We start from the raw sequence: 26,924 nt of genomic DNA on the forward strand, positions 1-26,924 counted from the left end.
AAACATAAACCTCTCTGACAGGGATAAACGCATTCAGGAGTCAATTCAAGAGGGTCATGTAAATATTTGCTTTTATATTGTTTAATCATTAATTAAAACAGCCGATAAAACATCACAATAACCCACAGGTGATCCACATGACTCCAGTCCATCAATCAACATCTTGTGAAATGAAAACCTGCATGTTTTCAAGAAACAAATTCATCTTTAAGATGTTTTTAACTTCAAACCATCACTTCCTCTATCCACAATATTGCTTGCTGCAGTGAAAAAAGTCATCTTTTCTGAATCAGGAGAGAAATATGCACATACCAAGTACCAAATACAAATGATAACAGTCCAAAAACAAATATGTGGGTGGATTTGTGAGAGACAACAGTGGATGGACTTTTTCACTGGAACAGGCATCATTATGGATTATGGACTTATTATGGACTGTATTTTTGGCCAGAAGCGACAGTTTAAAGTTAAAACGCCCGTATGGTGGATTTGTGAATCTGTCCCTATGAAGAAACAAACTCTTGGATGGTTTGAGGGTGAGTACATTTTCATTTTTGTGTGAACTATTCCTTTAACGTCTGGCATGCCTCTCCCTGCCAATGTCTTGTGGAATGCTGCTGAATTAACATCTCTAATTAATTCACAAGAAGGATGCTTTTGGGTTTGAATTAAATTCCAGTATGTGGTTAGACCCACTGCTTTCCTAAAACAATTTGTGACTCATTCAGTTGCCACGTTAGTTCCTGACAGGAATATTTCAGTAATTTATCAACTGTATGTTTGAGACAGCTGTGGAGAGATGTATTTTAAATACATATGTTTTGTATGATAGTTCCTGTTTGTTTATCCATATTTTTGTGCAGTTTGTCTACAACTAAGGCAAAAACACACGTTTTAAGCAATGCAATATTTTTTTCATACATGGAATAGGCCTATGTCAGTCAACACAATAGTCCCTGTTATCTTCGCATCTGTGCACCATTATGGCTCTTTTTAGAGATACGGTACACTCTTAAAAATAAAGGTGCTTCACGATGCCATAGAAGAACCTTTTTGTCTAAATGGTTCCATAAAGAACCTTTAACATCTGAAGAACCTTTCTGTTTCACAAAAGGTTCTTTGTGACGAAAGAAGGTTCTTCAGATTACAAAAAGGTAAGACAGAGATGGTTCTTTAAAGAACCTTTGACTGAATGGTTCTTTGTGGAACCAAAAATGGTTCTTCTATGGCATCGCTTGAAGAACCTTTTGAAGCACCTTTATTTTTAAGAGTGTAGGTTCTACTCCATTTACAATGCATATTTCATACTAACTCTAACATAAACATAAACACAAAAGACACCTTTTCAGCTATTCATTAGAATAATGTGGGTGTTACTCAAGACGCCATTTCACAATTGACTTTCACCTTCATCACCTGTCACAGACTGTTATGATCAAATAATTAATGAAAATGTGGGTTGGCAGGCGGCAGCCAATTGTGGTTTCATCTCTCAGGGCTGTAACACATGGTTAATTCATCAGTTATTTCTTACTAACCAACATCTGCTTTATGGAGAAAGACAGACAGACAGACAGGTGCGGTTAACAAAAATATTGTTATCTGGATGACCAGACATTTTAGATGAAGGAAAGCATGTCATATGTTTTTATCAACATAATCTTAAGCATGGCAATGATGTCTTCGATATCCTGTAAAAGTTGTCAGTTCAAGTTGTTTTCTTGCTTTTTTATTGGCTATTCGTATTACACTGTTATGTAACCCATCAAACCCAACCTGTCACTTCCCCTTTCGAAGGCACTGTCTTTGTGTCATGAAACTTTTTGTGTGATTGTTGTTCACTACCATCATTACTGCACATATTGTAAGTCATTTTGTTATAAACTGTTAATGTAGGTCCTATATGTTATAGGGATCTCCACTGTGCATTTTAGTTAGTGAGACTTTAAATGCATTGAACCCATATTACAAGCTTCAATTTTGAGTAATGTACAAATCATGCACTTGAATTGTGCATGAAATGCAGCACTCAGTAAATGTACAGATGGGGTATTTAAAAGAATGTTAAGTAAATGGCAGCAGCGAATAAAATGAGTTCATAGGACATGTGCATCTGCACGTGAGGAGAAATAATATTCAGAAAAAAGAAAAAGAAATCATATCATGTGTCTTGTAGGCTCATGCATGTAAGAAATTCTATAATTATCCCGCTAGGGACTTGTTTTAAAGTGCACTAAATGTATTTTTGAGGGGCTGTGAGGAGAGGTTTACTTAAGGATTGGCTTGAATGCCATGCATGTGCAATGACTGGGCAGGAAGGAGAGAATTTGAGCATTTTTGCAACGTGAATTGTGCAGGAGGAGGGACTGACATTGTCTTTTGGGTGGTCATGCAGTCAGAAGTGTTGTTCTGCTTCATCTGTGTCTGTAGTTCAGAAGGAGAGACTGGGATTGCAGCCTCAGTGATGTTCTAACAGTGCAAACGAGTTCAATTGATGCCTAAAAGACAACAACACCTTCGTCTTTTTTGCATAGGCACAGCCACATGCAGCTGGCACTGTGAGGTGTTTAAATTAGTTAGCATCACTGAGAAAAGCCCAAAACATGGAACTTTTTTGCTTGGAAAAGGACTCAATCATGCGAGCTCAGAGAGATCCCAACATCTTTTGCGATGAAAGAGTATTGCAAAGTCTTTTAACAGTGGAGGACAGATATGTTCCGCAGGGACCCTATTTTAAATGTGTCCAGAAGGATATTCAGCCTTTTATGAGGCGGATGGTCGCGACGTGGATGTTGGAGGTTTGTAGGCTATTTAAAGTTTTATTATTGGAAACTGTTTGCTTGAACTGTGTTAAAAGTAGCCTATTATAACGTAGAATAAGCTGGGAAGTACCTAAAGTATAGCTTGACTTTGGCATGCATTCGTTTTATTACAATGCAGACGATCAAACTCAAGAAAACTTTTGTTTACATCTGTATGCACATAGCATATATGTGTAGCTAATCATTGTGCAAAGGAAAAGTTTGATCTGGAAATGCAACGCTGAAATCTCAACACTTCACGATCGTGTATGCTATAAATGGTCATTTAATAGAAAACGCTTTAGTATTTTTTTTCAAGGCATGCTTTATTAGACAGAAGGGGGTCTTTGCTTTATTTACATGCGTGTTATGAATGGTATTATACATTTGTGTAATTTTTGAGAATTTTTGAAACACACCCAGCCTTCGAGTTGCTCAGTGCGAAAGTGCAGCCATATAAGAGCCGTCGATTTAAATGTATTTCAGTTCATCAAAGCAACATAACAATGGTCGGATATAGTTTAATGCGATACATATATAGATATTATATGCTGTCATTGACATTACTTAGATCATATTTTTTAACGTGACGAATCACCAAAGCAGTCATGTGTGGGTGTCATTGGGTTTCACAGCACACCCTGCTTGAAATGAATGAAGATCTTTACCGATGGAAAGTTCCTCTTTCTCATGAAAAGAGTTAGTAACAGTAAGCACATATTGTACAAGCTGCAAAAAATTAAAATAATTACACCTATATAAATAATTACAAACAAAAAAATATCTGGTTAATAGCATTGGGCTAACAGTAACAACAGAAAGTTGTAGCAAGGACATACAAATGTTAAATAAATACTAATTATTAGACAGCCTTGATCATTTAAATTGTGAATGAATTCTGTTGTGTCCCTGTAGGTGTGTGAAGAGGAGAAATGTGAAGAGGATGTCTTTCCCTTGGCTATGAACTACCTGGACAGATTTTTAGCTGCGGTTCCTACAAGAAAATGTTATCTGCAGCTCTTAGGGGCCGTGTGTCTCTTCTTGGCTTCAAAATTAAAAGCATGCCAACCGCTGTCGGCCAGGAAGCTCTGCATGTACACAGACAACTCCATTACATCTCAACAACTGCTGGTAAGAGCTGATGGCCTTGATGACAGCAAGATGTCCTCCAACTGTTGCGTAATTCTATATTACACTCAGACCCCATATGATATATTTTAGATTATATATAGTGATCTGCTGATTCATCATATTTTTATATGTATTTTTGAAATGTAGATGTTGGGGGAAGTGAATTTAGCTTGCTTTGCCCCCTAATGGTTGTTTTTGATGGTGAACAGTCTTCTGGGTTGAGCTGTGATGAAATACATTTTTGATTTTTAGCCTCTCTGATCAGCGTGAGAACGGTTTTGATGATTTGGTACGGTTCCCATAAATTGGCAAGGACTCTCTACTTACATCATACACTTTTTTCTAAACACATGCAAGCTGGTAAAACCCTGGTAGTGTCTAAATCGAAATTATTTCTAGAGCTTTTGGATATTATAAAGAGAGAACAGGAAAGACAACTGGTTCCCCTGGGTCAAAACAAAAAGCTTTCTTATAAATTGCAGTAGTGATTATTGTATAAAACAGATACATCAGCAAACTGAAGCATCCAGGAGGAGGTGGCATTAGGAGTCTTGACCTTGGTGATTTGGTGTCACTTGTTAGGGATTGTCCCTTCTCGGCAGAGTCTTCACTAACTTTAAATCTCTCTCACGCTCTCTTCACTCACCAAGACACACACAATAAGGGTGCAGAGTGTCTCACTTTGGGCTGGTTTTCCCCTCATGTCTCTGTTCTTAAAAGAGTTTCTCAGAAAAAGCAGCTTCATCAGGCGAAACAAAGCCAGGCGGACACGTGCGAGGAAGGAAGTTGAGCGTGTGCATGGAATGCAGCATCTGGTTGGTGGAGATCAAAGACAAGGGGTGGAGCTTTGCATGATAACCTGATTTATTTTACAACTGTGATGTCCCTTTAGGCAAGACAGATCCATATTTAAAGAGCAACTTGAATAATTTCTTGAGTGACATAGAAACACAACCTAGACTTTTTTTTGTGTTAGTACACTCTTAAAAATAAAGGTGCTTCAAAAGGTTCTTCAAGCGATGCCATAGAAGAACCATTTTTGGCTCCACAAAGAACCATTCAGTCAAAGGTTCTTTAAAGAACCATCTCTTTCTTACCTTTTTGTAATCTGAAGAAACTTATTTCGCCACAAAGAACCTTTTGTGAAACAGAAAGGTTCTTCAGATGTTAAAGGTTCTTTATGGAACCATTTAGACAAAAAGGTTCTTCTATGACATCGTGAAGCACCTTTATTTTTAAAAGTGTAAGGCATGATGATTTATGTCACAACTTCTGTTTTAAGGCAATACATGTCTTTGCATTTTTAAGCATTTTAGTCTGGTGTGAGTATGGCATGTGATTGGCTTTTACCACACAAGATTGACACACTTTGCACAGTTGAAACACTAGAGGGCAATAAAATAGACTGCAATTAAGATAAGATATATTATCACTGACAAACACAAGTGGAGTGATGATATCAGATTATGATACTGTGGTACTGAATATACATATAATATGGTATTTACATGATATAGTTTGTCGAATATTTTTGCAGACCCTTTTAACAGTAAAGTGCATATTCACTGTAAAAAATGAATTTCTGAAGATTATTGGATTGTTTTACAAGAAAATACTTGGTGTTACTTGTCATTTCTTTGTAATTATTTGTCAAATTCACTATCAATTTCTGAGTTTAATAAATTAGAGATGCACTGATTGCAATTTTCTTGGCCGATTCCGATTTCCGATTTTTTTGGTAGTGTGACCTGCCGATACCGATTTGTGCAGATTCCGATGTTCTTTCTAAGAACTATAATTGACAGCATATACAAACAAAAAGTCTATGCAAATTTCGATGCAAAAATTATTGACATAATAAAAGAAATTATTAAACATTACAATTCCCCCAATCTGGACTAAGTTACAGATTTTCTCTCATTTAAACAACTCTCAAAATAAAGTGCTCTGTGACTGGAAAGAGGAAGAAATAGTTATGCTTTATGTCGCCACAGATTGCTGTATGTAACAAAACTGATGTCATTTCCCACTTTTAAAAATGGTCATTTTTTCCCCCTAACCTGATTAAATGTGTCATCTTTCACATCAAATTCTTACTTTGTTTCAATTAATTCAGTTAGAATAATAAGAAACTGTAGAGTTGTTACCATTCAAATGAAATTATTAACAAACTCTATCTTTCCACTGCTGAGGAAACAGAAGCTGCATCTGAAGTGGCATTAGATGCATTTACACAGACAGTTTGATGAAGCTGAGGTGCCATAAATGCATTTACACTGCAAAATTTCAAATGCATAACTAATTTTATAAGAATAATGTTTTACATTTTTTTTTAAACACAAATAAATATTGAAAAAATGCAGTGATACTTTTAAATATGACTAAACCACCAGTAGGTAGCGGCAAATGTCTGTTTTAATGAGTGAGTCATTTATTCATTCATTCAACCGATTCATTCAAACGGCCGATTCATTCAGAAACGAGGCAAGTGACTGTCCTTATGAATTAATTCATTACATTTATATAGCGCTTTTCTACTCAAAGCGCTTTACATTGTCAGGGGGTATCTCCTCATCCACCACCAGTGTGCAGCATCCACCTGGATGATGCGACGGCAGCCATAGTGCGCCAGAACGCCCACCACACACCAGCTTACTGGTGGAGAGGAGACAGAGTGATGAAGCCAATCAGTAGATATGGGGATTGTTAGGAGGCCATGATGGTCAGAGGTCAATGGGCAAATTGTCCCCGTCACTACACTGGGGCGTTAGGACCCACACAGACCACAGGGTGAGCACCCCCTGCTGGCCTCACTAACACCTCTTCCAGCAGCAACCTAGTTTTCCCAGGAGGTCTCCCATCCAGGTACTGACCAGGCTCAGCCCTGCTTAGCTTCAGTGGGCAACCAGTCTTCAATTAAAATTAGAATCATTCTCACGCGAAACGACATGTTTACACGTGACTGTGAGTGTGCGCGTGGCTGTGACGTCATTGCCGGTGTCGTGCCGAAAACTGATTGCCGTCCGCGTCCGTCCGTTTTACACTTGCCAAAAAGTGATTACAGACTCTACTTAGTGCGTGATATCATATCTCTGCCTCAATTTCATTCATGGTGGTTATATTTGATAGATTATAGCTCATTCAGTCCTTTTTACCTGTTTAAATGGCCAATAAAACCCATAAAATGCCGTTTTACACTTGCCAAAAAGTGAACTGTTCTTTCTGCCTCAAAACGACTTGATTTCATTCATGGTTGATGTCAAAAAGTATTTCAACAGGTAAAAAGTACTGAATGAGCTATAATTTATCAAATATAACAACCATCATTTTGAGGCAGAAATAACAGTTCACTCAATAAGTAGAGTCTGTAATCACTTTGAAAACATCAACGATGCAAAACAACACTGTAATCACAGTGTAAAACAGACGGACGTGGACGGCAATCAGTTTTCGGCAGACGATCAATTTTCGGCACGACACCGGCGCCGCTGGCAATAAAAGGATCTGCTCAGAATCGCAAGACGTGAGACTGACTGGCCAGTCACCGATCCGGGCCGGTCATGCGAAAAATCGTCCGATTCCGATCACTGGCCGGTCAATCTGTACATCTCTAAAATAAATCCTATACCAGTCGACATGCATGAATAGGCGTGTATAAATTCCTTAGCAGATCTAGACAGATGGAGCTGGTGGAGGTGGAGGGTTTTAGGTGAATCCGCTTACAGCAAACTCTGAGCCATTGGTTGCAAAATCAGCCAATCAGCTTGTGCTATGTAGTAAATTATGTGATTGCTAGCAGATTGCATGTAGATCTATATTTTTAATTAAATGAATTTCACCAGCCACAATCTGCACTGAAAATGTGAAAAACCATCCTTAGGTCATCTGGGCCTGTCCTTAACTGAGATAATAACCAAACCTTGATGAATGCAGAACTAAAAAGGTGGATTGTTAGTAATATAGTAACTTTAGTTGATATGATGTTCTGCCACTCATATTCATTACCTCTTGTTCGGTTTCTGTCTTTCTCTGTTGGAGTGGGAGTTGGTGGTTCTTAGTAAATTGAAATGGAACCTGGCTGCCATCACCCCACTTGACTTTATCGAACACATTCTGCACAAACTGCCCTTCCCTGAAGACAGACTGACGCTGATCCGCAAACACACGCAAACCTTCATCGCCCTCTGTGCAACAGGTAGGACTGACTGCATTCGTCAGAAATGTGTCTGTATAAGCAGAAACATAGCCATTACTGTGCTAAAGATGTATGATGTGAATGTGTTATGATGCTTTCTGCCTTGTTATTTGTGTCTATATAAAAGTTTTGTATATTGAACTGGGTGTGTTTCTGCGGCCCTGCATCTGTTCAAGAGGCTGAGGCCTGAACACGAGCCAAGATGGAGGAGCCTTTTTGAGCTATTGCAAATGTTTTTGGTGTTTTGTCATTGCCTTTAACAATTTTCTCATGTCAGGAATGTTGGCTTGCTGCACAGCTGCTGTACTGTGGCAGTTAGTTGAGTGTATACGGTGTTTGACCGTTGTGTCTTGAAATAAGCAGCACGCTAACACCAACAAAGCAGATGAAACGAACGACTTACAGCACGGAATAGCTGAGGCTTTCCTCCTTGATTGAAAAACGAGGGCCCGGTCTCAGGATCTCAAGGCAGAGGAAGGTTCCTGGAAACCTCAGAGCCCTCTGAGAGATGAAGGGAGGGAGTAGGAGGAAAAAGAAGGCTCTCCTCACTTTTCATTCGCAGCTGCAGGACAATTTAAGGGAGGTGGTGATGTTAAAACAGGTCTGAAACCAGAGAGCATGAGAACGTCAGGTTCAGGTTTGCTTGGAATTCAAAGCAGATGTAAGATGCAGTGACTCCTCAATCAGATTGCATTAGCACAAGTGTTTTCTGGGAAGTTGTTTTGACGTTTCTCACAGGTGAATAATGTTCTAGGGAACGTACTGACCAGGTCACTGATGTTTCGGGATGTGTGTGTGCTTGTTTTTTCCTCAGATCACAGCTTCACCATGTACCCTCCCTCCATGATCGCCACAGGATGTGTGGGGGCAGCAGTATGTGGCCTCCAGCCCGACCAGAGCAACCAAAATCTGTGGGGGGACAGTCTGACGGAGCTGCTGGCTAAAATCACCCACACTGAGCTGGTAAGTGTCCAGCATCTTTGTACTGTAAAAAAAAGAAGTGAAACAAAATCTCAGTAGTTATATAGCAAATGACCATTCAAGATATAGTTTAACTCAGGATTAGCCCTAGTTTGTTTAGTTGTACAGTAAACCATTCATTCTGTGACATTTTATGAAAGAACAACTTCCTGATTACGAAGTGAAACAAAATCTCAGTAGTTATATAGCAAATGACCATTCAAGATATAGTTTAACTCAGGATTAGCCCTAGTTTGTTTAGTTGTACAGTAATCCATTCATTCTGTGACATTTTATGAAAGAACAACTTCCTGATTACCTATTTTTTTATTTTCTGTGTTTATGTATTTCCTATTAAAAAAGGAAGTTGGGATGGGACACATCTCAGGGTTCATCTGTTTATTTCAAGCAGTGTTGTCATTGAAATGCTATTTTGTTTTTATTAATATTTTCTAAAAAAAAAGTTAATTTGAATTAATGTTTTATTTTTTGTTTGTTTTGTACTTTTTATCAGCTTTTTATTTCTATATAGTTTTTATTTATTTCCATTTTAGCATGAGGTATTTTGTTTTTTAAAATTTTAGTTTCAGTTAACATTTTTAATTTCACATAAAAACTAAAGATATAATAATTTTCTGATTCCAGATGTTTGAAGAGCTATATGTTCATCAGTAAAAATAGTTATGGAGGGGTAAAAAATAAATATGATTTTATCCTTTTTTTTTATCATTTTAATTTAGATTTAGATTATTTCAATATATTAACAATAATGTATTACTTTAAACACTTTTAAGTTTGCTGAGGCCCCCTGGTTAAGAAACACAGTCCTAGAAACTGAGAGCATTTATTAAATGATAGTTTAGCATAGTTTTCAATACTGAAGTCAATTTTGCCTGTGCCAAACGGTGGACATAGCAGACATGTGCGTGTGCAGGACATTCATGCATGACTGTATGGAAATGGAGAAATGTGTCATTTTATGAATGAGTGTTTGTGTGTGTTCACTTCAGCAATGGTGAAGTGTTTTCAGAGCTGCATACTTGTGGCGAGACACAGGCCTCTCAAGCACATCTGTGGATTAAAGTGCAATGTCACACACACACACACAGACACACAAACACTCAGGCTCTTACACAAACTGACACATCTTGGCTTCAGGCTGTTTTGAAAGTCTCACAGTAAAACGTTTTTGAATTGGACCCAGAGAGTGAACGCCCCATTTAAACTCCTCACATACTCTCATAAGGTTTAACACAATCTTTTCTCTCTCCTCAATGTAATGTGTTAAGTTTTTTCTACATTTTAAGTTCTGGAAAAAACACCACATGCCGCCGTTAGCAACCATTCCTTCCTGTGCCTGTAGCTGTCAGGACAACAAGGCCTGTTGTGGCTGTCTCATTCGGTTTAGGGAAAGAACAGGTTTTAATTATCCTGAGAAAAAGACGAGAGTTTGATACGGGATCATTCCGTCAGACCTCCCACATTTCTGCAGAAAGAGAGACACAGATATCAATGTTTTATTGTTTGAAAGATAAAAGGTTCCAAAAAGGTTTTTTTCAGTAATGCCATATAGAAGAACAATTTTTGGTTCCTCAAATAACTTTCCACTAAACAGTTCTTAAAAGAACAATTTTTCTTAATGTGAAGAACATTTAAAAAGCTAAAGAACCTTTTTCTGCTGTAAAGAACTTTGAAAGGTTCTATGGATGTTAAAGGTTCTTCATGGAACCGTCGATGCCAATAAAGAACTTTTAATATTTAAGAGTGTACATAGCTCTGCATAGCCGATTGGCATAAAATCTGAAACAGTTCACAGCTTCATTTTGGCTAAGAACCGCCCATTTAGACAGGAAAAAAATATATCTGACCAACATGAGAACAACAACAGTTTTATTTTATGTGGCGTTTGGGGGCGACTGAATCTTAAACTGTAAACATGATTTTTTTTTTTACAAAATTATGTACATCTTTTGTGCAGAGTCTCATAAAAATAAACCCCCAAAAACTTTGTCAACAGTTCTTAAAACAACCTTTTTTTTGTGTTAAGAACATTTTTATAATCTAAAGAACCTTATTACACAACAAAGAATCGCTTGTGCAATGGGAGGGCTCCATGGATGTTAATGCCAATAAAGAACCTGTATTTTTAAGTGTGAAGAACTTTGAAATGTTAAAAGGTTTTTTATTGGAATCAATGGTTTCCATGGGAAAACCTCACACTTAAGAAAGAAAAGGGTTCTTTTAAGAACTGTTCACTGAAAGGTTCTTTGGGGAACCAAAAATGGTTCTTCTATGACATCGCTGCGAAACCCCTTTGTGAAACCTTTATTATTAAGAGTACCATCTGAGGCTGACACTAGTGTGCATGCATAGTCCTTACCTTGGTTTCTTCTTCTTTTCTCTCTATTTCTTCTAGGACTGTCTGAAGTCATGTCAAGAGCAGATCGAGCAGTTACTGACCAACAGCCTGAAAGAAAGTCAACAACAGCATCAACAGCAACAGGAGGGCAGAGCCAGCAGCAAAGGGACGCAATCTCAAAACCTGTCCTGCACCCCTACAGATGTCCGTGATGTCAACTTATGATTTCAGTTCCTGTTCCCATCCACCTCCTCAGCCTAGAGAGGATTCAGTTATTATTTTTACTGTATTTAAGTTTAATTGCAAAGCCACATTAGATGGTCATATGCGCATAACACAAGCTTGATGTTTTATAACGGAGCGAAACAGCTGCTGCTGCCGTCTCATATCTGCAGGCGGTGGCGTTTTACATACTTGAATTTAATCGAATTGGCCTCAAACCATGATTAAATAATGCAGTATGTTGTATATTACTTAACAAAGAGCATACATCTGTCTTGGCTATCATATGCAACTGTTTTATAATTATTATTATAATTTATGTGGTTATTTAATAATTATAATAATGATACCTATTATTGTTAAAAATATAATGCTTTTCATCTTACAAAATGTATTTGCTTAGTAATTCCCAGAGGCCAATTTGTTTAATATCATATAGGATGCATGTGATCCCACGAAAATGCTATTCTACAGATTGGATAGAAACGTCCATCAGTCCTTTCAGAGGGATCTGTTTGCTTATCATAGAGATATTAATACAATGATCTGATGAGTTACTTCTCAGGTATAAGTAACTCTTATTATAGGATTATTTACAGTGAATGTTATTGCATGAAATAAGCATAAATGAATATGATAAATGGTTTCTATCCATGCATGGTGACCACCACAGCTTCATGAGCCCGCAGGACAGTTTCAGATGGACACTAAGCATGTAGCAAAGGTGGAGTAAAGGTGAGGTAGGGAAGGAAGGAAAGAGGCGAATCGAAGAATACAGATTGAAAGATTTTGCACGTGATTGAAATATGAACGGTTTTAGACAGGTGGTTTCTGGAACGCTCTATAATGTTTGTAATGAATGAGCACAATGCTGTTTGCTCATTTGATCTGTTTGAACTATCACTTAAGGGTCAGGGACACTCGCAACGCTGGAGGGATTTAATCTTTTGGGAGTCTTGAAATCCTTCTTAGCAAAGACATGATACAAATGCACTTTCAGATATCACCTCTCGCTGGTTATCCGTGGTATACAAGAGGAGGGCGAATCATTTCTAAGGGGTTTTATTTTTTTTGCATTGTTTTTCTTAAGTTATTTTTGTTTTGGGGCTGGTTTCCCATATTAGGTGTGCTTGCGGGTTCTAGTTTTAAATTTAGACCAATCAATTTAGACCAAAAACTGATCTAACAGTCAACTGCCAATAGAAATGGTGAGGTTTGGCATGCCAAGATTGGTTGCGTTTTACTTTAGTTGTGTGGAATTCATGTCAGCATAGATAGGACAACATCAAATTTCATTAAATCACTTTATTTTATTTTATCAAAATATCAGTCATCTACTTGAACTTTTTTCATATATAGGAAAAAGATATTTTGAAACATTATGCCATTTTCTTTTCTCTTTCCTCCTTAGTTTGTTCTTGCACTTTTGAAAATTGATTTCTTAAGTCAGTTATCTTATTATCAGTGGATCTAAAAGTAACTTAGAGGTGTGAGATGTTTGAGACGTTTACTTCAAATATATTACGTGTTGTGCTGACACAAAGGTGCCATTCCAACACATCTATGCAAAATAAACTCCATGTTATGAGTGTTTTTCAAACAATGTTCATTTTCATTGTTCACACATTTAAGTTTTGAGTGAGTTTGTGTGCTATTATATCCTTAAGTTAATTCTGTGTTCTTCCCATTCCTTTATTTCTGTGTAAATGTTTGAACTTGTGTTCCAGTGCTGCTAAAAGAAAAAGAAAAATGAAAAAAGAGCTAATGCAGGGGTGCCCAAACTCGGTCCTGGAGGGCCGGTGTCCTGCAGAGTCTAGCTCCAACTTGCCTCAACACACCTGCCTTTAAGTTTCTAGTATGCCTATAAGAGCTTGATTAGTTGGTTCATGTGTGTTTAATTGGGGTTGGAGCTAAACTCTTCGGGTCACTGGCCCTCCAGGACCGAGTTTGGACACCCCTGAGCTAATGCATATCTTAAATTCGGTTTCCATGTTGCTGCTATATCAGAATTATCAAACGTGTTTTCATGGTGGCTGCATTTCTGTTTTCTGTTTGCATTTACACTGTCTATTATTTTCACGCATGAAGTGCCTTGGAGGTTACTTGCAGATATTTGCATGAACAGTCTGGCCTCATTTGTGCTTAATGTCATCTAACTTGACTGTTGTCTGACTTCTTCTTCTCAGTGCTTCCCAAACCGGTCCTGGAGAACCCCCTGCCCTGCACATTTTGTATGTCTCCCTAATCAGACACACCCAATTTAGTTCTTGCAGTCTCTACTAACGAGCTGATGAGTGGAATCGGGTGTCTCATACAAAATGTGCAGGGCAGGGGGGCCTCCAGGACAGGTTTGGGAAGCACTGTAATCTACCTATTACTTTACTTTGTGATATGAAACGCCTTTTTTGCTTTCAAATAATGTTCCTGCCCACAGTCACAATACCTCACAGTACTTCAGTCAGAAGTTTATAGAAGATTAGTAGGATTAAAAAGAGGCGTTGAAGCTCCTCAAATAGTTAGTAAACCTACAGGTTAAGCCTCCAGGTTTGTTCTTTTAGTAGCTTGTCAGATACACTCACCAAACAGCTATAAATGTATTGTCTTAGCAGGTGGTAGATGTAAGACTGGGGCAATGCATCGTTTAGAGACAAAATATTGTTTTTAATTTTAAAAGCAGCCACCCTTTGTTCCACCTAAACACCCAAAAATATCAGCAATACCCTCATTTTTATTTTTGCCCCATGACACTTACCTCATTTGGACCTATCAGACATTCAATTAAATAAATCTCAATTTGAAAAATAAAAACTGTGTTAAGTTTTTTTTTTCTTCAGGAACCGAATGACGCTCTTAATGTGAATTAGACCTAACGTTCTCTTGACACAGCTATGGTCTTAAGCAAGAGGCTTTACTCTTCAACTCAAATGGGTTAGTTGGGTTAAACAGCTTATTGCTGACCTCTGGTGCTTAGAAGATGGGTTGCAGGGAGTTTGTGGCATATCAGACAGCCTCAAACATCATGTAATTATTTATATCGTATATTAAATGATGAGTACATTTTTTTAAAATTATTTTGAACAACATATGATTTATTTAATTTATGCAAATAAAACCAGTTGCACCTTTATGCCAATTTTTAAGGGTCCATACATACATTTTTTTCCCCGATCATCTCAGTCATCACGAAATGAATAAAAATTCACATCTACATGTCGAGGAAAGCTATTAACCATAATACTTAATATAATTTTCTTAGTTTAGGGATGTGTAGCCTACATGGTGCCTGTGTAATGGTACGTGAAAAGATCACATGAGAGACTTTTATTTTGAAATGCCATTCTACAGTAATTTATTTGCCGCTCCGTTCACTCTGTTAATATTCTTGATCGTTTCTGCCTTCACACCACCTATTTTAACGCGTTCATGGAGGACTGATGCAGAGGAAGTATGTATCAAAACACATTTTAAATGAATTTGTGTAGAGTTTAGAAGCTTTTTACCCATAAACCCCAAACTATTCTTTTGTGTTTTATTAATTGTCTTGCGAGTTCTCCAGCTGTCTCAGTGTAGAGGTTGCTATGCAAGTGTTTCTCAAGTACACATTGCATGAAAGCCTCATATAACGTTAACTGAACATTACAGCTGGCTAACATGGATTATAATACTAATAAGCTGACAAAGTGACAACTGAGTATGGTATAGTTTTATTCTCTTTAGACACAAAAGCTTTGCAGTCTTATTGGAGCCATTCGCATTCTTTGGAATCATTTATGTGGCTGCTAATATTGTCTGCTTATACTTTGTTTTATTATGAAAGCGTATGGTTTGGTAGAGGATAAAGTGCAGATATGACACCATCAAAGGAAGGCATGACCTCCCTCATCGACAAGACCATAAAGCTGAGGAGAGAGGAACAGGCACGGCAGGTTGTCCTGGCATGGGCCGTGTTGAATATGTCTCTGGCTGGGATGATCTATACTGAGATGTGAGTTCAGACATGCCCCTAATAATCCCTAATGTGATTGTAGTGTCTTCTGAACCACGGGTAACCAAGTCACCTTGTCTTTTAGGTCTGGGAAGCTTCTTAGCAGATACTACAACATAACCTACTGGCCCATCTGGTATATTGGTAAGTGTATAATAAGAGCTCAAAGTGTGTCAGTGATCTACTAGGTTGCTTTTCATCTGACTGGTTTTATTGAACAGAGCTTGCCCTGGCTTCCCTGTTCAGCCTCAATGCTCTTTTTGACTTCTGGAAGTATTTCAAGTACACTATGGCCCCATCCACGATCACCGTCAGTCCAGGACAACATCAACTTCTTGGGCTCAAGGGCTCAGGTGAGTTAGTTCATCTGGAGTGAAGTCTTTTGGGTAAAAACAATCATGCACAATGCTATTCCTCGAGGCAAAGACAATTTTGGCATACATTATTGTTATTTTACTCAAAAATGTGACTTATGGTTATAAAAGTAATCAATAGACTGACGATTATTCCAATACTGGGTGTCTTAATATAGTCCACTTTTTCATAAAAGTATGAAACTTGGTACACTTGTATAGTTTACAGCCCTAAAATTTTCCGAAATGGAGCCATAGCAAAAACACCTCGCGGTTGCCATGGCGACCATTTAACCTTCCGCCATAACCAAATTATGTATTTTGTGTCATATCTCCTGAACCAAACATAACACAGAAAAGGTGATGTCTACCCCATGTTTTCATAGTCAAGGATTACAATGATACCATATACATATAATGTGAGAAGGAAATAACAGTATCTGAGCATCACAGGATCACAGCATTTACAAAAGTCCATGTTATGGCTATTATTTTTTTCTTTCTTTGATACTTAACTAATATTTTCTTCAATAATACATTAAAAGATTGTTTTCAAGAATACTATCATATATTTCAGAGATATAAAAAAATCATCTCAGGTAAGTGTATTTCCTTACCTCTCAGGCAGAGTCCAATACATTCTTGTTCTCTCTCAACAACGCTCTAACATCACATGCAGACGGCAACTCAATCTGGTGAACATTTGATGGTTAATTCAGTGACTTTATGAGAAGGATTACAGTGATATCTCAGAAGATGCAGAATGAAATTTCAAACATATTTCATGTAAACTTAATTTACAATCACTCTCTGGGGCCAGGGTTGTCTATTATGTTGTCCACAAGGGGGAAGCCAGAGTCCTGCATGCGGGCAGGTACACGCAGGCGAATTGCTAATATTTGGTGTAACGGGTGGAATAATATTTGTGTAGGGTGTGGTGCTGGTGCAGGCCGGACGTTGACAAGCACGGGCGGGTTGCGGGTCCAATAACCAAGACTATTTTGACTCGGTCCAGTCCACGCTGAGCAATGTAGCCAATCGCGCTGCCACTGATTGACAGCTGTAGTGATTATATTAAAGGTAGCGCTCTTTGCTTTCTTTCTGTATTTAATCTGTTTACAATTTGAATAAAAGTTTTCATAAATGAATGAGTTTTGTCTACCTCATGTAGGAGATTTAATGCAGGTGTGGTTCGGGTCCCAGTTTTTATGTCAAATGGGTCGGCTATGGGATTAAATTAGTGTTGCTGTCAGATAATGTGTTTGGTGTTCTGTTAATTACTGCGATTGTGGGAAGATCATTTCACCAGCCAGGAAAAGTGAACAAAAATGCCTTTCTGTGATGTTACCACGAGGCATCGCTTACTTGCAGATCTCAGGCTTCTGGAAGGAATGTAGATTTGTAAGAGTGAGGAGGAAGTAGGAGGGTGCTGAGCTTGTGGCTATTCTGTATGCAAACATCAATGCAACCGCAATGCAAAAATGTATGCAACCGGTAGCCAGTGCAGGGAGATAAAGAGAGGAGTGAAGTGGGCTCTTTTGGGCTTATGAAGGACCAGTCGTGCCGCTGCATTCTGAATCATTTGTCGAGGTTTGATTACCAATGATGGAAGTTCAGCCAGAAGAGCACTGCAATTGTCCTAGAAATGACAAGGGCCTGGGCAAGAAGTTGTGCAGCATGCTCTGTTTGGAAGAGCCTGATCCTCCTGATGTTGCGCAATGCAAACCTGTCTTTACAATATGGTCCTTGAAGGTCAGCTGATCACCAAAGAATAATTTTTGATGAACCTAGCAGGATGATGAAATCATGCTGTAGAGTCGGAGTGGCAGGGAAAACGAGATACTTAGTCTTTGCCAGGTTGAGTTGCAGGTGATGTTCCTTCCTCCATGCCGAGATGTCCATCAGGCAACCTGAGATCCATGCAGGTAGTATTGGATTGTCTGGTTGAAATGAATGATAGAGCTGTGTGTCATCAGCATAGCAATTTTAGGAGAAACCATGTGCTTGTATAATGGGACCCAGTGATGTATTGTATATGGTGAAGAGGAGGGGTCCAAGAACTGATCCCTGCGGAAACCCTGTGAGCAGTTGATGTGATCTGGATACCTCTCTTCCCCAGGAAACCCTGAAAGACCTACCTGTGAGATAAGATTCAAACCAGTGGTGTGCAGATCCTGTGATGGTAGACAGGAGAATCTGATGATTCACAGTGTCAGAAGTGGCAGATAGATCCAGCAGAAAAAGAACTGATGATTTGGAATCCGCTTTCACAATCTGCAGGGCTATACTTACCGACGGTAAAGCAGTCTCAGTTGAATGGTCGCTGCTGAAACCTGATCGGTTAACATTCAGTTGTTCATTCTGTGAAAGAAGTAGTAATGTAACTGTGTCTATAAAGGTGTGAACCAAATGGTCCAATCCATTAGAATAACAAAGGAACAGCATTCCCCAGGAACGTCTTGTAGATTGCAGGATCTCCAGCGGGAAGGTCCTAACAGTATTGTTTCTAGCCCTTTTGTCTTCAGGTATAAAATTATATCCCACAGACAGAAATTTGGGAGAAGCTAGGATTCATACAAGAGTTAAGATTGTTTGAAGGAAGACATGCTAGCATCGTTATTGAAGACCTGCTACACTACCATCTTCAATAAATTCTTCTCCCCACAAAAAATTTGGTCAAGCCTGCTTAATGTTTTGCATTAGAGAAATCTAGTACATTGGTGAGCCACCCAAAAGACTGCTCAGAAAAAAAGAGATGAAACTACATGGATACTAAAGATGATGATACATGGGTAGTATGCACTGGCCTGTCTAGACAGATATTGTCTTGACAAGGAGTTAAAGTGGATCATAAAGTGTCAGTTGCTGTATTTACATCCAGAAATAAGAAATGGGTGGGTGAGTGAAGAGAGGATGACAATACAGAGGAAAGATGGAAGGGTGAAAGGGAGCGTAGGTTTTGCCTAAAAGTAACTGGTAGAGGAATTGGTGGCACACAGGTTGTAATATGTAGGTTAAATGTAATAAAGAAATGAGCAGAGATGTCTGGAGTTTTTTTCCAAATGTTGTCTGTGATACAATTGCATGTTTAAGGTATGATGTGTTAGAGCATGGGGTGGTAAGCCATTTGAGATCGAATAAAGCTAGGAGTGGAAGTGGAAGTCTGCAGTGTAAGGCTTCTCCAGAAGGATTTCGAAGTCACCAAAGACCACAAGTGGACTGCTATCCACAGAGAATGAGGACAGCAGCCCATACAGCTTCTCTATAAAGGTGCCCAGTTGACCAGGAAGACGATAAATCATTACAATATGGAGTTTAACAGGAGCTGTTACCATAATAGCATGAAACTCAAAATTATTTTTATTGCATAGGAAAGAGTAGGTTGAGTTTAATTTCCAATTATTAGAAATGAGAAGACCAGTACCCTTCCAACCTGATGGGGGTGTGAGAGAAAGGGAAGTGTTAGAGAGAACAGCCGGGGTCGCGGAGTCTTCTGGACGAATTCAGGTCTCAGTCAAGCCCAAGATACTAAGAGTACACTGAGAAGCAGTGGCCAGAATGAAGTTTGTTGACAGCTGACCGACAATTCCAGAGACCTACAGAAAATGACAGAGGTGCAGCAGAAGAGGTGCAGATAGGACACAGCTTAGCAAGATTGCGTTGCCATCTGCGTGTGATGTTAGAGCATTGTTGAGAGAACAAGAATATATTGGAAACATACTACCGCCTACCCGACTCTGCCTGAGAGGTAAGGAAACACACTTACTTGAGATGATATTTTTTAAATATCTTTTATTGTACTATTGAATAAAAAATTAATAGTCATAATAAGGACTTTTAAATGGTAAATGCTGTGGTACTGTAATGCTCAGACAGTTATTTCCTTCACCTGAACAGTTTGCGTTTTTGTATATGGTATTGTAATCCTTGACCATCAAAACATGGTAGACCTCACCTTTTCTGTGTTACCTGGTTTAGTTCAGGAGATATGACACAAAATACGTAATTATGTTATGGCGGAAAGTAAAATGGTCGCCATGGTAACCACGAGGTGTTTTTGCGATGGCTCCATTTCTGAAAATGTTCAGGGCCCTAACCTGTACAATTGTACCAAGTTTCATGCTTTTATGAAAAAGTGAACATATCACCTCAAATTTTGCACACATCACCTGGACTAATACAGGCTGCGAGTTTTAGGTGCACTTCATTGGGCAGTACCAGTGCTTTACATTGGATTCATTGTACCAATGAACTTTGGGTGATTTCCACAATATGATGGGTACAACACAAACAACTTTGATGTATGTCCAGTGCGAACACTTCCAACCAATAGGAGGGAGTGAAATAAAAGTTGACGGATGGAGACTTAGATGAGGTGATTGTCATCTCGGCTTTGTACAATAAAGTCTTATTTTGACATCTGTAACATCTGGAATTTACTTCATTGAGAAGACCATTGCTTGCGCCACAACACATTTACACTGCCCTGTATCATAATTGCTGAATGAAATTCAATACTTGTTTCTTACTAATTTTGGGGTGCTGATTACAAAAATAGTAGCTGTTTTGCTTGAGCATGTCGCACTTTCACACAAAAAATTAGCACTTTTACTTTCAACAACCATAAACATTAACATAAATGTAATAATATAAAATGAGTATCATAAAATTAAGTTTATATATATGTATGTATATAAACAAATCAGGTTTGCTTTAAAAATATGCTGTGTTCACAGGGATTCAAGCCTCTCCACCTCAGAAACAAGAAAAGAAGGAAACTCCAGTCTCTGTGCAGTCGTCTCCCCTGCAGGGACAGAATGTTCTCAGTTTCAGCCCTGCACGACCCTCAAGCGCCAGCCCCAAGTTTTCCCCCAGCTGTGTGTCTGGGTTCAGTCCACCTCTGAGCAGCCCTTCTTCAGCAGGAGGACCCTTCTCACCCTCCATGGCATTTGGCAAGGTTGAGTACTTTGAAATGCTGAAATGAAATTGTATTTTTGATATTTCATTCTGTTCATACACCCACTGCTTTTTACGTCTGCAGGTGTTGAACTATAGTCCATCTCCAAGTTCTTCTCCGTACCCAAGCAACCTCGGACTGGCAGAAGGCACCAGTCTCCGCGCTCGGTACCGCACATCCCCGTCAGTCTTTAATTCACCCGGAGGTAAGGAGGACTACATCGATGACTTGAAGACTTTGGAGAAGTTTTTACATACAGAGGAGGAGAAAAGCCACCGCAGTCAATTGGGTAAGAGTCCTGCTTGGACATCAAGGTGTGAATCAAATTGTAGCTGTGCTAAGCAGAGGCCTATGACATTTTCTTTGCAATCTTTCCTTATTTAGGGAGTCCAGAGTCAACTTCTCCAAGACACAGTCCATCGTTCTGGAACTACAGTCGTTCAGTGGGAGATTACGCACAGAGCCTGAGGAAGTTTCAGTATCAGCCGGCCTGCCGTTCACAGGCACCATCTGCGCATAAAGACGACACGGAGCTGGGCTCTAAACAAGCTGCTGAAGAGGTGAGGATCAAATTAATTGCAAGATTTCAAATTATCTTTAGTAAAGAGAAAGAGAGATCAGTAACGAGATTTTCCAATTTATTACAGGTCTGGGCAAGAATCACAACGAGTCGTGTGGTGACGGATAGTATCGACAGCTGGACTGCAAAACTGAGAAATGTGAGTCCATTACTTGTTTTTTTTGTGTGTGTATGTATTCAGATAATAAAGAATACGTAAATACTAAACTACCTAAAAATAAAATGTATTCTTATTATTAAGTAATAATAGTAATAAAGTAAATAGTAAGTATTTATTAACTAGTGTTAATATATATATTTTTTGCTTATTTGGTATTTAATTAATTGTTTATTCATTCTTAATTTACTCTTTTATTATTAAATTAACAATAATAATTAAATTATTATATTGTATTAAATTCGATTGTTATTATACATTATTTTATATTTATTAATTAATATTTTCATTTAGTATTAAATTATTTATTCTTTAACTATTTAATAATAAAAATATAGAATTAAATATGTATTTAATTATCATTATTAATGTTATTCATTAAATTTTTTTATTTAATTGAATATTTATTTTAAGACAATGTCAATCTCTTTCACTTTACTATTCCAGTGGATCAATGACACCATTCTAGTTCATGTGGTCAGAGAGATCGACTCAGTCAACAGTCAGCTCAGGAGGATGGGTTGCCCTGAGCTCCAGATTGGAGGTAATCATCTTTTCTACCAAAGATATTTATTTAGATATGAAAGTTTTCATTGTCTCAATTCTGTTGCCCTTGTTTCATCAAGAGGCCAGCATCAGCAGTCTCAAACAAGCTGCTGTGGTCAAAGCTTCTGCAATCCCCACCCTCAATGCTATCGTACAGTATCTAGATGTCACACCAAACCAGGAGTACCTCATGGAGAGAATCAAGGGTGAGCAGAATACACAACTGGGATTAAGCATAATAAATATTTAGACTTACCATGATCCTATTATATCATGAACAGAGATGATGCTACTGTGTGTTCGTTTGTATCTCTTGCAGAATTAGCCCACAGCGGCTGCATGAGCTCTTTCCGCTGGAATGGAGGAGGAGATCTCAAAAACCGAAAATGGGACACAGACCTTCCGACAGACTCTGCGGTGTGTTTGCAACATTTTGATGCCATACTACCAATGCATTGCAGTTTAGAGGAGATCATTACAAATATTATTGATGCATTGCATTTATGTTTGCTCTACACTTTATGACAAACACAGATCCTGATGCATGTGCTGTGTACATACCTGGACTCCCGGCTCCCTCCACATCCCAAGTATCCCGACGGAAAAACCTTTACGTCCCAGCATTTTATACTGACACCAGATAAACCAGGTATACAGAGACAATGGGTTGCAATACCAGTGTTATTTTAGCATATTATAGTTTTTATAATTTTTTTGTTGCGTGCTTTTGCAATTCTTATGAGTTTATTGATTTTTAAATGTTTATGTAGTGTTTATTATTTTTTTATTTTAGTTCAATCAAGCTAAACTAAATGAAAATGTGGAGTTTTACCTTGGCAACTACTTGAATGTGTATATTCTATTAATGTTTTAATTAACTATAACCTTTTTTTATACAGCCTGTTTAATCTATGACTCTGGCATTTTATGTGTGAATTTCTAACAGACGTGTCCAATGAGAACCTGTTTTGCATTCATCAAAGTAGCACAAACCCTCCTCATTATCAGCTCGTCTACCAAGGCCACGTCTACAGCTTGCCTAAGGTAAGGACATACTCGCCAACTATAATTACAGTGAAGTAACTTTTCTGTGACTCGTGCTTTATTGTGTTTCCACAGGGCAGAAATAACTTGTTTCATACCATCCTGATGTTCCTCTACATTATCAAAACCAAGGAGTCTGGCATGCTGGGGTGAGTGTAGATTTATCATGTTATCTATGATTTGGTTGGTTTTAACCTCTTGAGACCCAGCAAAACATTTTGGGAAATTTTTTTTTTTCATGTCATTACATTTGTTTGGAGCAGTAAAAAAAAAAAGTAAAAATTATATGTCATTCATAAGTTATGCTACGTCCTTGGTAGAGTACATCGCCACTCAATTTGTTAAAAAATAAATAAAAAGACATGAATGAACATGCATAGGCAAAAACAATAGATTTTTAAAAAAAAATTACCAATACATTTTTAGTGTTCAGAACTTTGTATAAAGATAATTCTCAACTATGTTATAACAGAATGATTTGATATACCATTTTTCTTCATAATGTATCTATAAACTAAATCTAATTTGTATATTAATGTGTTTTTGGGGCAAAATGTAATGAAAAAAGAAGTGTAATAATGGGAGTAATAATTGACAAGATTTTCATAATAATATATAATATTTAATAGGAATATTGAAATATATTTTCTTTCCCTATTCATTTGTTGTGTCTCCCAAAATGTGTAATAAACATGCTTTTAGTCCCGGTGTCCTCACATGAGGACATGTATGAAATCAACGTCCTGTTTCATAACAGAAGGTCATATTTTTATGCAAAATGTGTGTAAAATGGCCATAAACAGGTTTTCTCATTACATATAATGTATCTATAAACTAAATCTAATTTGTATATTAATGTGTTTTTGGGGCAAAATGTAATGAAAAAAGAAGTGTAATAATGGGAGTAATAATTGACAAGATTTTCATAATAATATATAATATTTAATAGGAATATTGAAATATATTTTCTTTCCCTATTCATTTGTTGTGTCTCCCAAAATGTGTAATAAACATGCTTTTAGTCCCGGTGTCCTCACATGAGGACATGTATGAAATCAACGTCCTGTTTCATAACAGAAGGTCATATTTTGATTTGAAACCCCATAACATTTTCCTGAGATGTTGATTTATGACACAGTTTAAAAATGAGTCAGATTTAAATAATTACAAAATATTATCATATTTCCATAAGAGTGTCACTAAATTAATATCAGACATTTTTTGAAGACCAAGGAGAGAGGGAGTGGTCATGGTGAAACATCCAAACATTTAGTATCTCTGAAAAGCCTTGAATGTGCTCTGTACAGGACATCTAGACTTAAAACTGTGGCATGTATAGTCTCCGAGAAATTCACTAAAATAGAATGTCCTCATATGAGAATGCAAGGTCTCAGGAGGTTAAGGAATTTTGTTGCGAGAAGAGCTGTTTCTATTTTTGGTTTGCTCTTTGGATCTTGAAAGTATTTGTTATGCTGAAGTACAAAATAGATGAAACCTTTCCCCCCCCATTTTTTGTACCAGGAGAGTGAATCTGGGTCTTTCAGGAGTGAATGTACTCTGGATCTTCGGGGACTAAGATGTCATGTTATTAGAGGAAAACACTGCACAAGCCTTGGGATGTGATAAAGACTGATTTTTTTTACCTTTACATTCTTATGATGCTGCATGTTTTTGAGATGCATTGTACTGTCGCATTACTTGCAACCTTAATGCAAATACAGACAAAGTCATTTTAGCTGAGGAAAATGTTTTAAATTTCAACACTGAGCGATTTATGACTTGAAACGGGTGTCAAAATGGATCTTGTTCCACTGGTTTTTGTATACAATTTTTTTTTTGTATTTATCATACAAGAAAAACAATGTAGTTATACATGAATGTAAATTCTTTATGGTTAGTTTGGATGGGTGGACACTGCAGGGGTTATGATTTTTTTTTTTCAATTACGAAGCGGTTACTGGTAGTTTTTCTTCATGCACTTGTAATGACATGCAACTATGAACAAGCATAAGTCATATTTACTTTTTAAACAATTTGGTGTAATAATGTTTACTTGCTCTCAGTGACGGGCTTTTCTTATTTCTCCTCACTGTTATTTTGACAATATACAGAAGAGCTGGGATGACTGATGATCCCGATCTTGAATGCCAAATTACATATTCGACAAGAAATGTTAATGTTGTTTGTATTTTATACTGTGTCTGAAGTGAAACTTGAAATGGAATGAGCTTCCACTTTTGTCTTTGTTGGTTTTCAAATTAATAAATTCCCAGCATTGTTTTTTACTCCAAAATCTTGAACTCTATTCCCAGTGTTAACCACTGGATGGTAGTGCTGCACACCAACAAATGGTTATAAACGGTAAGACTATAGTAGCTTCCTTAGAACTACAACTTACATTTCCTAGAATGCTAATTTGAAATTGACTTGTTTAAGCACAAGGTATGAGAATAGAGTTAAGAAATCTCATATTTTACAGTGGTTAAACTGAATAAAAGCATGGTAGGGACCATGCTATTTCTTGAAGTACCTTGTAAATACGTATGGGCGATCTTGAATGCCAAATTACATATTCGACAAGAAATGTTAATGTTGTTTGTATTTTATACTGTGTCTGAAGTGAAACTTGAAATGGAATGAGCTTCCAGTTTTGTCTTTGTTGGTTTTCAAATTAATAAATTCCCAGCATTGTTTTTTACTCCAAAATCTTGAACTCTATTCCCAGTGTTAACCACTGGATGGTAGTGCTGCACACCAACAAATGGTTATAAACGGTAAGAATATAGTAGCTTCCTTAGAACTACAACTTACATTTCCTAGAATGCTAATTTGAAATTGACTTAAGCACAAGGTATGAGAATAGAGTTAAGAAATCTCATATTTTACAGTGGTTAAACTGAATAAAAGCATGGTAGGGACCATGCTATTTCTTGAAGTACCTTGTAAATACGTATGGTAAGTATTCGGTACTATGGTATTAACGTTACCATCTGTTGCGATTGCTGTACATTACTTTTTGTTAAGTTATAGTTGACTTTGGTATAAACTAATAAAACGTAATATTTGAAAGATGCCAGTTACATTTAAGAAGTTTGAATTAATAGGGAAAAATGCATTATTAATACTACCGTTTGCTATTATTAACCATGCGTAACATGATACGTAACAGACGCTCTGGTAACGTGAACTGCATGTCCCATGGTGCTTTGCGCCGCGCGTCATCCCACCGTGCGTATCCGTCCGTGTGTCGGTTCTCTCTGTTGGAAAAAAGCACTGTGCGGTTCGCAGCGATGTCAGTCCAGGCTGTGGCAGCGAAAATGGCCGAGGTCGAATTAAAAGACGTGGCCGGTAAAGGCGCTTCCCCCGCCATATCTCCGCTGACACCGAAGGCAGAGGAGAAGAAGAGTGAAAATAACTCGAGTTCGTCGTCTGCAGCGGCGGTGGAGCCGAGCCCGGTGACCGCCGCTCCGAACCCCGTGAAGATGCCGCAGGCGTCCGCGATGAAGCGGCCGGATCCGCAGCAGAACGGCGGCGAGGCGTTTGTCAACTACGACGGCACCGTGGCCGAGGCACCGCGAATGAAAAAGGTAACGTGGACTGATTGTGGTGAGCTCCGTGAAGTCTGTGACGGAGC

The 26,924-nt window shown here is 38.0% G+C and overlaps 3 protein-coding genes across 5 annotated transcripts in view; all 3 read left to right on the plus strand.

Moving 5' to 3' along the window:
* Nucleotides 1-2,372: 2,372 nt before the first annotated feature.
* Nucleotides 2,373-11,998, plus strand: LOC107583977 (G1/S-specific cyclin-D2-like). Of its 2 annotated transcripts, none has more exons than XM_016270368.1 (5): nucleotides 2,373-2,798; nucleotides 3,717-3,932; nucleotides 7,968-8,127; nucleotides 8,942-9,090; nucleotides 11,504-11,998. In XM_016270368.1, the coding sequence occupies exons 1-5, from the start codon at nucleotides 2,604-2,606 to the stop codon at nucleotides 11,669-11,671; spliced, it is 888 nt and encodes a 295-aa protein (XP_016125854.1). In that variant the 5' UTR covers nucleotides 2,373-2,603; the 3' UTR covers nucleotides 11,672-11,998. The 2 variants fall into 2 exon arrangements, with proteins under 2 accessions (XP_016125854.1, XP_016125855.1); XM_016270369.1 differs by lacking the exon at nucleotides 2,373-2,798 and adding an exon at nucleotides 3,444-3,500 and having other exon boundaries at nucleotides 11,504-11,997.
* A 3,019-nt stretch (nucleotides 11,999-15,017) lies between these two features.
* tmem209 (transmembrane protein 209) lies at nucleotides 15,018-25,574 on the plus strand. Of its 2 annotated transcripts, none has more exons than XM_016270350.1 (15): nucleotides 15,018-15,113; nucleotides 15,486-15,653; nucleotides 15,739-15,797; nucleotides 15,875-16,006; nucleotides 20,743-20,963; nucleotides 21,048-21,252; nucleotides 21,348-21,523; nucleotides 21,611-21,682; nucleotides 22,148-22,244; nucleotides 22,327-22,452; nucleotides 22,566-22,663; nucleotides 22,781-22,895; nucleotides 23,193-23,290; nucleotides 23,366-23,439; nucleotides 24,812-25,574. In XM_016270350.1, the coding sequence occupies exons 2-15, from the start codon at nucleotides 15,517-15,519 to the stop codon at nucleotides 24,864-24,866; spliced, it is 1,665 nt and encodes a 554-aa protein (XP_016125836.1). In that variant the 5' UTR covers nucleotides 15,018-15,113; nucleotides 15,486-15,516; the 3' UTR covers nucleotides 24,867-25,574. The 2 variants fall into 2 exon arrangements, with proteins under 2 accessions (XP_016125836.1, XP_016125837.1); XM_016270351.1 differs by lacking the exon at nucleotides 15,018-15,113 and adding an exon at nucleotides 15,222-15,359.
* Nucleotides 25,575-26,484: 910 nt separating this feature from the next.
* The window catches only part of LOC107583963 (putative adenosylhomocysteinase 3), a 35,001-nt gene continuing 34,561 nt past the window's right edge, over nucleotides 26,485-26,924 (plus strand). The window contains exon 1 of the mRNA XM_016270343.1: nucleotides 26,485-26,877. Coding sequence (XP_016125829.1) covers nucleotides 26,581-26,877 — 297 coding nt within the window. The 5' untranslated portion in view covers nucleotides 26,485-26,580. The remainder of the gene's footprint in view (nucleotides 26,878-26,924) is intronic.

The sequence above is a fragment of the Sinocyclocheilus grahami genome, unplaced genomic scaffold (assembly GCF_001515645.1).
Source record: "Sinocyclocheilus grahami isolate Dianchi unplaced genomic scaffold, SAMN03320097.WGS_v1.1 scaffold56.1, whole genome shotgun sequence".
Taxonomy (NCBI): Eukaryota; Metazoa; Chordata; class Actinopteri; order Cypriniformes; family Cyprinidae; genus Sinocyclocheilus; species Sinocyclocheilus grahami.